General features: G+C 37.4%; 1 protein-coding gene across 1 annotated transcript; it reads left to right on the top strand.

Moving 5' to 3' along the window:
• Positions 1 to 5,708: 5,708 nt before the first annotated feature.
• Positions 5,709 to 10,183, top strand: LOC119998680 (2-hydroxyacyl-CoA lyase-like). Its single transcript, XM_038846047.1, has 3 exons — positions 5,709 to 7,263; positions 8,661 to 8,976; positions 9,829 to 10,183. The coding sequence occupies exons 1-2, from the start codon at positions 5,839 to 5,841 to the stop codon at positions 8,973 to 8,975; spliced, it is 1,740 nt and encodes a 579-aa protein (XP_038701975.1). The 5' UTR covers positions 5,709 to 5,838; the 3' UTR covers position 8,976; positions 9,829 to 10,183.
• Positions 10,184 to 11,693: the final 1,510 nt, after the last annotated feature.

Here is an 11,693-nt window from a genome sequence, read left to right as displayed (position 1 = left end):
ACTCTTTTATCCCAGAATCCGTTGTTCAAACTTTATTATTTTAATATAAATTCCATTATTTTTTAAAGCACAATCTAGAATTTATTGTTTTTATTCTGAATTCATTATTTTTGAAATTCCATTAAAAAAATAATGGAATTAAGATTCACCCGATAAAATTCATCCACAATGGATCATGTTAAAAAGAGTTTTATGCGCTTATTATGAATATGTAATTTTGTTAAAAATTTAATATATATTTTAAGAGTTAAAACGTTTTAAAATTTCGTTTAAGACATTTGAGCTCTCATGTGCTACCTAGCACTAGAAAACTTATTCCAATGAGTACTACTGAAAAAATAATTATCAATAAATATAGAGATGATCAAGTTACATCATCCAAGACAAGGTCATATTGAACCCCTCTTAATATGATAAACTCCATATACGTGGGTGACAGAGAAATTCTATTTATGAGTTCGATTGGATCCAACCAATATCAACATGGAAACTCCCCATCCTTCTTGATAATTTAAAAATCTAATTGAACCGACTAGCTCAACTACGTACTAAACTGAACGGCCCACTGGTTCAGTTAAGTTCAAAAATTGAGCATATGCCGAAGAGGTCAATATCGGTCCAAAAAAGGGTTGAACCGGTATTAAATCGCTTTTCCGTTGTTAAAATAATATTAGTGAAAATCAAACTTTGACACTAAAAAATCATAAGCTTTAACCACCAAAGCATGCATGAGTATGATTATGTTCAATGTTTTCTGGGTTAAACAGGAGATATCAAAAATTTGACTGTTGGGAACATGAGTATTGGGATTGTAGATGATGAAAATGCAGGTGTGTCAGGATTTGCTGTCAGTCTAAAGGTTTTGATGATGTGTTGCACCAAGTCTGATCTTTTCACCAAACGGACTGTGTGCAGTTAGAGAACATAAATTGCTGGCTCGAGGCTAGCCTTTCGAAAAAAAGAAGACTTAAAATTCATGCAGGGTTAATAGGGAAAAAGCAAGAGACAGAAGACTATCATCAGAATGAAAAGACTTCTAATAGAGGGAAATGAAAAACAATACATTCTTGAGATTCATCAGGAATTTCAATGAAAATTGGTACATCCTGAGATGTAACAAGGCGTGTTTTACAAGCTAAATTAAAGACATAGTCATAGAGGATTTTGTGGAAAGGAAAAGACAAATCTAAACTAGTTGATCGGAGTCATACTAATTGAAAAAACAGTGTTCTGAATCATGCCTAAGTAAGCAATAAATGATTGAAGAAGCTGGGTATCTTCTTCTGTGTAACGCCCCAAATTCTTCACCGGGGTAGTTACACAGCGCAATAACTATTCGCACTTTCTCAGTTTCCCGGGTCCACATGATTAGTATACTGCAAGCCTTAATTATCATATTACATCCTCTTTACTTCAATATTCCAAAATGCTTCATAGTCCATACAAACGTCACAAAAGCAAATAAATACGTATGGCTCTAATATATAAGTTCTCACATCTATTTATAAGATTCTAAATTTATTACAAAACCTTGAACCTTAAAATGCCCGGAATCCTTCACCTAGCACTCTCGTTTATCTACATGTATGAAAAACATGTAGGAGGGTTAGCCAAACTAATCATAGAACAAAACTTATAGATAATAATTTGGCATTCAAGAAACACTATTAAATCAAATGATATCATTCATATTATATTTTTAAAGAAATAGGTGATTAAATTTGAAATTTAATAAGAGATGGACAACGGAATAATGATGGTGAAAAAAAAATGTTCCTGCTACAAAAATGAAATTTCTGTCACAATTCATATGAAAAATATTCCCCGTCCGACATTCCATTGCATAATAATTTTCATATTCTCAAGTACAATTACTCCGGAATTAGTCAATCCAGTTAATAAATGAAAAATTCCATCGGTATACTTTTCCGTTAGAAAGATCGTGGCAAAAATTATTTCAAGGGTGTGGGAGTATAATCGCTTCAACCACATCACCCTAGTTATACTATGGGACTAGTTGCAGAACCCACAACTGGGCCAAGGTTGGAGTGACCATGTGCACAGACATGCATATATCAATCCGTCAATTCCAAAATACTAAAGGAACGCAGAACAAGGAGTTTGAAATCACATTATCAAAGATATAAAATTGTATTTAACAGGGATTAAATATCAAGTAACCATTGATATCATTTCGGGTATATAAATCCCTTTACAGAACTTTTTCACCAACTTGTCACCATCATTCAATTGGCGAATAAATTCATTCTCCATGGAAATTCAAATTCCAATTCCAATTTACTCTTATAGGGCCAGTTGTACACATAATAGTTTCTCAAAAACATAGCAATTTTTTAATCTCAATCAACACTTCAAATGAGTATAAATATATTCACTTAAAATGGATTTCCCATATATAAATATTTTTTTTATTGGGAAAGAATTTATCTTATCAAATAAGCACATAAAATAGATTGCATATCACGTCAACATTTTGAATGTAGTAGCAGTGGCGATGGCAACCCTCACCTTTGCCGATAATTCAAGTTTGAGCGGGGGCTTTCCCTTTTCTTTTATCGTAAACAAGGCTTGACCTGATGTCCTCCTTTCCTAGTCAAATCATTTACTTTTACTTCAACGAGTACACAAAGCTTAATGGACATATTAAGTATATTGTAATTGTATGTATGAGTTCACCAAGCTTTAAACTTTCATCCCGAGTGGCCGTACATTCCCGGTTTTAGAAACACAAGTTTCGCTTGACTTGACTACATCATGTACTTGAACACAATCTGGTTATACTCAGTTTACCACACATCTATATATAAAGTAGCTAGAGGTAAGTTAGTCAATATTTTAATATACTAAAGATATATCATTCATCATATATATATATACACACACACATCTTACAGATTGCATGACTTGTACGAAATTTTGAGGCTATAGGTCTTGTACATCAGGATGAAAGTTCACCTATTATCATGTATTTAATTGAAACTCTTCAAAAATTATTTCATGCATGGACACTCCACTTTTCCTTTTCGGTAATCTATCAAATGCAAGTTTCACTTCACTTATTATAATAATGCCCACTTTATAAATGTCTCATGATTTGCATGCCATCTAATCCCCTTTATTTTCACACTTTAGTATTCACCACTTTTGTGATTCATTACAGTTTCCAAGATTATCATGGATGCATGAATCTATGTTTATTCTTGCATGCATGTACTTAGATCTTACTTAAGACACCTATCTATCATGTTTGCTCCAAACCACACCCAAGGTCACATGCATTACCTCATTTCCTCATAACATTACACCGCTTATTCTAAACCATCTACTAATAGGAATGAATTGACCTTTACTTACACTCTTTCAAGCGTTGGAGAGATTGGATTTTCTCTTACCTGGACATCCGGTGTTCTTGTTGTTCGTATTTTCTTCCTTCTTTTTTTTGACACCATCTTTCTCTCTCCTTTTTTCTCATGCTCAGCTTCGTTCTGTATGAGATTTCTTTACTCAAATGTCTTCTTATGGCCTCTTGATTTTCTCTATTTTCTATAAATCCACCTTTGTTATTTCCTCTCTCGCCAGGAGTCTTTCATGCACAAAGATTTGTTGATTTTCTTCCAACTTCTCCATATTAGCACTTCAAATCAGGGCATCATTAATTCCATATCATCTCTATTAACTCGAGTCATTTCATCTCTTGCTATCACACGACTCTCCATCCACCATCTTTTTTTTCTTTTCTTTTTTTATTTAATCTCATTGGTCTTTCATACGTTGAATTATCTAACCTTGTCCTTACTCTCGGTTCCTTAGGTTAGTATATGTCCAATCTCCTTCCTCACTTTTCATTCTCTCTCTCTCTCTCTCTCTCTCTATATATATATATATATATTTTTATTTTTTTTTTGGGAAGGTAATCATAAATATTTTTCCACCAACCCTTCTTTCTAGTCCATCCCTCATTTCCGATTTTTTTCTTTATTCTCTTGACAACTCTCAAACCATTTGCTCCTTATGTTTTAGCCAAAAATACTAATTTTCCTCCTTCCCAAAACCCAGCAAGCATTCTCCTATTCATTCTCTTATTGGTCAATAATGATTCACACCATAGCATAAAACCTTTGATTTATTCAACTACTTGAGACTAGTCCACTTTACCGGCGCACACACACACGGTGCGACTCCTCATATTTCATCTCATATTAGATTTGTCTTATCCCCATTTGTTCTCATGTGAGACTCACCAAGTTGTCTTTTTAGAAGCTAGTTATCTATTAAATTCATTTTATGCCAATTCAAAGTCCATATTTACTACCATTACTTCGCGTAAACCTATATATGTTCATGCATGCATTTGTTATTTAAACTTAGCATACAGTTATAATTAATTCTCATATATGCATAGTAACAGACTCCTATTTAATTATTTAATTATCATTATTATATATATATATATATTGGCACGTATGTAAAATTTTTCAGTACGTACTTAATAAATTTTTCCTTATGTTACATTTTGTTTCCCAGACACTTCCCTCGCATAATCTGTCGTGGGGAATCATGACCGTAACCTTTTCTTGGAAATGGAGATGATGATAACATCTCTTTGGTTGTGCTCCTTCTTTAAGGTGGATATAAATATTCTAAGAAACCGTGGTATCTTCTATCATCTTAATTAGCAGGCTTCGTGCTTGAGATTATGAAAACATGGCTAAAGATCACCATTATGTTGATGCTTATGCACGAAAGATCGTGGAAAAATGACCTCTTCCTTTAGGTACAGGACGAACGTGGCTCTGGTTTCACAGTGTCATATATCAGCTAGGAACATGTTTGAGAAAAATCAAGGATGTAGGGCTAACATACTATGATTTCTCCTGAACTTTATCTGACATAATCTTGCTGAAATCTCAGTTATTCCTCAACAAACCAACTTTGAAGAGGATAAATCATTAAAACAAAAATCCTCTCATCTGTAGCCTTTTGGACGGTGGTTTTCAGACAACCCTGATCTCGAGAAACTAATCATTGGATTCCAGGTCAACAACCACCAAAAAATCTTACAAAATGAACAAACATTAAAAATAAAAATGACATGTCATTGCTACGTGTCATCAAGAGATTGGAAGTTCCTTGCTGTAGGTCTATTAATACTTATTAGAGGACACCCAAGATGGATCTAAACCCCTCCAATGAAGTTACAAGTGCACATGACACTTGTAGGGAACTCCCAAGGGGAGTTACAACCCCGTAAGGATGCACTTTGTGTGCATACCATTATCAAGAACGAAAATAGACAAAGAAACACTCCAAAAAGGCCCTTTCTCTTTCAAGGAGGATTGCACTTAATATGTTGGCACTAAGGTATACTCCATATATGTGATGTATCATTGATTAACATACAGTTGATCTTGAAAAGTTGTGAAGTTTAGATTTTATTCATATTTTATGCTTAGATCATCTTACAACGTACAAAGTGTGGCACCATCTTCTTGACACGTGTCAAATGATGTGTAAGAGTCGTTTTAGGTACAAACAGATTCATAGCGCTGGATATGCCGCCACCAATAATAGATTGGCCTGGTAGTGCTGGGGAGTCTTTAATTTTTTAAGTTAAAAGGAGTTTAAGATCAAATTTGCTTCCTCGAACTCGAAGTGTAGAAGGTAGAAACGTCTCTTAATCTACCAAATAAAAGACCTCAAACGCCGTCGTTTCAGTTAAGCATACAACTGCAGTACTGCGTATATAAACGCCGGACACGCCGCGTCTCCTGTGATCTCCGAACAACTCAAATCCTACACTTCAGTACTTCACCTCCAATGGCGGACTCCGACTCTCAGCCTTCAAATTCACACAGTACTCAAAATGCGCCCGTCGATGGTAACCTCCTTGCCGCCAAATCCCTGGCACGCTTTGGCGTGTCCCACATGTTCGGTGTGGTGGGAATCCCTGTTACTTCACTAGCGAATCGCGCCGTCTCTCTTGGCATCCGATTCATCGCTTTCCACAATGAGCAGTCTGCGGGATACGCTGCCTCTGCATATGGGTACCTCACTGGCAAGCCGGGGCTGTTACTCACTGTCTCCGGTCCGGGTTGCGTCCATGGGCTCGCTGGCCTCTCCAACGCCATGGCTAACACTTGGCCCTTGGTCATGATATCCGGCTCCTGTGACCAGAAGGACGCCGGCAGAGGCGATTTCCAAGAGCTTGACCAGATTGAGGCCGTGAAACCCTTCTCGAAGTTTTCAATTAAAGTGAGGAGTATCGAGGAAATACCGAATTGTGTTGCTCAAGTTCTTGATATCGCGGTCTTGGGCCGGCCAGGAGGGTGTTATTTGGACATTCCTTCTGATGTGTTGCATCAAACGGTATCAGAATCGGAGGCAGAGGATTTAATACTGGCGGCAGAGAAGTCCAGAAATAAGGAGCCAGTCGAGAAAGTGGAGGGTTCTGAGATTGCAAAAGCAGTGTCTATGCTTAGAGAGGCGCAAAGGCCGTTGATTGTGTGCGGAAAAGGGGCGGCTTATGCAAAAGCTGAGAATGAATTGAAGAAGCTGGTTGATACTACTGGAGTTCCCTTTTTGCCTACACCAATGGCGAAAGGATTGTTGCCTGACACACACGAGCTTGCTGCAACTGCGGCGAGGTCCCTAGCGATTGGTAAATGCGATGTTGCACTTGTTGTGGGTGCCAGGCTGAATTGGTTGTTGCATTTTGGAGAGGCGCCAAAGTGGTCTAAAGATGTGAAATTCATTTTGGTGGACGTAAATAAGGAAGAAATTGAATTAAGGAAGCCACATTTAGGTTTGGTTGGAGATGCAAAACTGGTATTAAATATGATAAACAAGGATATTAAGGATGATCCATTTTGTTTGGGGAGGTCACATCCATGGGTAGAGGCCATTTCAAAGAAGGCCAAGGAAAATGTGGCAAAAATGGAGGCTCAGTTGGCGAAGGATGTTGTGCCATTTAACTTCTTGACACCAATGAGGATCATAAGGGATGCAATTATTGGAGTGGGGAGCCCAGCGCCAGTTCTGGTTTCTGAAGGGGCAAATACCATGGATGTTGGTAGAGCAGTGCTGCTGCAAACAGAGCCAAGAACGAGGTTGGATGCTGGGACTTGGGGGACAATGGGAGTTGGATTGGGATATTGCATTGCAGCGGCAGTTGCTGCACCTGATCGGCTTGTGGTAGCTGTTGAAGGGGACTCAGGATTTGGTTTCAGTGCCATGGAAGTTGAGGTATGATCCCTCGCGTTCGAATATGCATGTACCAATATTCTTTCACCCTAATATGCCTTCCTGTCTTCATGAACTATAACAATGAGATAGCTATAATTGTAGGGCTTTAATATGGGATTTTGCAAAGTTTCCGATTCCCTTTTACTCTGAGTTTCACCCACATAGCTGTTGCATATATTTAGTCTTGATTCTCATTTGATATGGTCGAATATGCTTTCACACTGATGTGACTTCACCGTTTCTTCTAGTGAAGATGTTTACCATTGTAAGAATCTCTGTTTTTCCAAATCTGCGACAAAGCTATGGGAGTAGGCTTCTATTTCATTTTTTACTACTGCCTTCTGAATTATTTCCTCTTTATGGTATTCCTCTTTTAAATAAGCAGTTTTATCAGATAATTTATTGATGAACTATGATAATGTGATAGCTATAATAGTATAATTGTGGGGTCTGAATACCATCGATTGAAATGAACATACAAAGGCTTGGGCACTTTTCAATTTGAATAAACATATTTTTTTGAAATATTTATTTGCTTCCATTCACAGTGCAGAGACTATTTGAGTGAGTTAAGAATTAAGATATGCAAAAGGATTACCCTCTTTTCTCCCTATCTCAGGATGCCCGATATGGTTTCTGCTGTTGATGTCTGAGTGATAAAGTGCTCTTTAAGTTGCATGACGTAGCTCTAAAAGTTAGTTATAGTGACCCCTTTCTGCACATATCCATTGATTAGTGTAATTGAGAGTAGAAGCCTCAGGATTTGGATTTAGTTTGATGTTGTTGCTTGTGGCTACGCACTTTTAGTTCCTTGTTCTATACCGGAAGGTTTGAAAGGACTATTAGTAAGAAGCAATATGAAAACCACTCTTTTAGAAGTATTTTTTTAAAGTTGTATTGGTTAGCAGACACTTCCTATCTTGCCTGTTGTTAATAACATTTTCATCATTCTAAATTTACCTTACCAGATTGAGCCTGGGATCTTCTTGTAATAGGAATATCTAGATGGGCAGACAACCCCTTGAAGAGAGCGATTGTATTGCCAGTGAGTAGGGATGCAACCTAAAATTTTGGCATTAAAAAAGAAGAAAAGGTTAATGGTAGAAGCTTGGATATCTTTAACAGTGCTCAATTGAAGAGAACTTCCGTATGCTTTCAGCCCCATCATAATTGATTGGCTAGCTCTTCAAAGTTTTTCCATTTTTCTCTGTGAATTTTCAATCTTCAATTTTCTTAAACAACGTTTCTCCTTGCTATTTTATGATTTTCTTAACATATTTAGTAATTTTGGGTGTCAAAAGTGTCCTTCCCCTAGTTTTTGTTTGGATAGTTGGTTATTTAATGATGCATGTAATTCATGTTGACAATGGTTTGTAATTCTTCTGAAAACTGTGCAGACATTGGTTCGATATCAGTTGGCTGTGGTTGTAATAGTTTTTAACAATGGTGGTGTTTACGGTGGTGACCGGAGGACTCCTGAAGAAATAACTGGGCCTTACAAAAAAGATCCCGCACCAACTTCTTTTGTCCCTGGTGCTGCTTATCACACACTAATTGAAGCTTTTGGTGGGAAGGGTTATCTTGTTGGGACTCCTGATGAACTCAAGTCTGCCCTTACTGAATCCTTCTCTGCACGAAAGCCTGCTGTAATAAATGTCACTATTGATCCTTATGCTGGCGCTGAAAGTGGGAGACTGCAGCACAAAAATTGAGGTATTTTTTACCTGCCTCTTCATTTAAATCTTTGCTTTATCTTCTTACTGCCTAAGCTGATGTTTTATGATGCTGTTCATTAGTAGCAATGGGAATGAGAGTTGCAGCTGATCTTTTTTTTTTTATCAGCAATGAACTGCACAAGTGCACATCACCCACTGAACCCCTATAATTTTGAAGGCAATCTCCTAGAGACTCCTAGACCAGCTGCAGGGAAGAAGAAAATGATTCCCTGATCCTCTTGTGATTAGCTAAGATAACATGTATATTGATCATGGGCCTATCCCTCTTGCAGAGTGTATCAATCATTAAGATTTTACTCCAAGTGGCCGCCCAAGTAAAAAAATTCTACTTTTTTGGGAGCTTGGTTTTCCAAGTACTTTTTTTTTTCTCAAGAAGCTCACACTCCCCCATCCATTTTGTCTTTCTGTTAGGACTCTAATTACGTGCTTGATTTTATTTTTTATTAGGGAACCTCTATAGCCACTTTCTCAATAAAGCTCTATTGACTTTCTACCCAGATCCCCAAATCCCCATTCAACTTAGAAAGTTTTGTAATGTCCCATTGACCAAGATGTATTTTGGTCCTGCTATGGATTGTCCCCATTTTTAAATGTCTCTGCATTGATTCAATCTCTATCGGATACTAGGATATAACAATGTTAGCTAGTGTTTTTTTTTTCTCAAAAAAAAACTTACACATGACTGATCATCTAGCAAACTGGTGAACTCAATTCCTTAGTTCAGCAATACATACATAAACTACATATTTATATGTACAGAGACTACTGCAAAAGGTCTATGAGTGGCTTATGCTAAATACTATTTTTCACTTTTTTCATTTTTGTACAGATGAAGCTCTGAGAAGATTCAGGTGTTTTAAGCTAATAAAAGGTGTCGAGACTCGAGAGGTCGTGGAAATTGTGTGCTAGAGACTCTCTGCAGTCATTGAGGAAGCATTTGTCAGTAATTTTCTTACCATGAGTATGTGCAGCCATGTTTACCATTGTAATGCTTTTTCGTATATAGCTAGTTTTGTCTTTGGGAACGTCATTGATCATAATTGAGTGTTATTGACTACGTTGATGTCCTGCTTCTATTGTCGCCGTGTTAATTTATGTGCAACGTTGTGCTTGTTGAGGAATAATACATGTTTCTGTGTGCCTTTGATTCTCCTTATTGAAATCATATCACCATTTTGTACCAATCATAGACTTCGTCGTTCTTACTTTTCTTGCTTGTATAATAATTGAATAAGAAAGGAGACGAACAAATAGAAAAAGACAAGTGTTTAGATAATTTGTCCAGTTTTTGTTATAGCTACTATTTTTTTTGTGTATTTGAGCACCAAATGAGACTGAAATCTTCGGAGAATGTGGAACCTCTCCGAGTTAAGGTCACAATGGAGCCACCATGGAGAGTAAACCCCAGATACACACAAACCCATAGCATTCGAAACTTTTTGCTCTAATTAATTACTAATTGTTGTTGGATAACTTTTTTGTTCACATGTTCATATTAGCCTGCATGTTGCGTAAAGCATTGAAGAAATGTATTCTTTAACCAGTGGTTCTCATGCTGAAAATTCCAAGAACTTTTAGCCCATTATAGAAGTCAGCTTTCTTATCCTTCTGCTATTTAACTCTAGGAATATATGTTGGTGATGAAAAGGGTATCCACTTCACTCGAGGCACAGCCACGCAGGGCAGGAAATTGGGACAGTTTTTTTTTTGAGTAGAAGTACTAATACAATATACGACACACCATCAGATCAAGCCTATGAAAGTACAGGTGTCAACAGGACTCACGCAGGCCCACGCAGGGGCAGACTATCAAGCCCACGAAGGGGCAGACGAAGCCCACACACCTCCTTGTAAATATTCGGAGGAGGTGAGACTAGAACCCATGACCTCAGTCAGGGACATGCAAAGTCATTGCCACTCAACCAATGGCTCATTTGCAGGAAATTGGGACAGTAACTGTGCTAGATCATGTTATTTTCTGCCCCAAGTGTGGTGACCACCTGAGTTGATGGTGTGATTTCATCTTTTATTGACTGTTTCCTCTATGGTGGCGATCTCCATGGAGGAACCTGCACTCTTGCTTCTTCTGACCCGTAAGAGGTTGTTCTTCATCGTGCTTCTTTTCTCCAAAATGATTTTGGTGTATATAACATTTTCAAGAAGCGAAGATTTCAAAATATACTGCAAGACTGGTTTGCTTGTTATCACTAGTCCTCGTGTCTGTTAGAGTGGACAGGCATAGTCATTTCTAGCAACTGTTGGTGTGATTTCTTCCCCGCTATAATATTTGACAACCAGCTTTAGAAGATTGGCAGCGGTTGGTTGTGGCATGTATTACTTTAGCAGGTTGGTTTCATATATGGGCATACGTCGCCATGTCATTAAGAGTGCGTTTGGATTGAGGGATTTGGGAGGGAGGGAGGGAGGGAGGGAGGGAGGGGAAGGGAAGGGAAGAAATAATACTTTTCCCTCTCTCATGTTTAGATACATAAAAAAAGAAGGAAAGAAAATTAGTTTAATTTAATAATTTATCCTTATTTTTATATTTTAAAATGTTATGTTACAAGGGTAAAATAGTTTTTTAACATATAAACAACTTAATTAGTCATCCGGTCCCTTCAAATGACTATTTTGGGGAGGAAGAAGTTTGACTCAAATTTAATGAAATATTCCCTCTAATTCCCTTCAAATCCC

Source organism: Tripterygium wilfordii, chromosome 5 (genome assembly GCF_013401445.1).
Source record: "Tripterygium wilfordii isolate XIE 37 chromosome 5, ASM1340144v1, whole genome shotgun sequence".
Taxonomy (NCBI): Eukaryota; Viridiplantae; Streptophyta; class Magnoliopsida; order Celastrales; family Celastraceae; genus Tripterygium; species Tripterygium wilfordii.
This window is presented reverse-complemented; position numbering and strand designations above follow the sequence as displayed.

Excerpts from the sequence above, each read along its gene's own strand:
- LOC119998680 (XM_038846047.1), top strand. The coding sequence starts at position 5,839 with ATGGCGGACTCCGACTCTCAGCCTTCAAATTCACACAGTACTCAAAAT. Across the intron at positions 7,264-8,660 it reads TCAGTGCCATGGAAGTTGAG|ACATTGGTTCGATATCAGTT; the intron begins GTATGATCCCTC and ends AAAACTGTGCAG.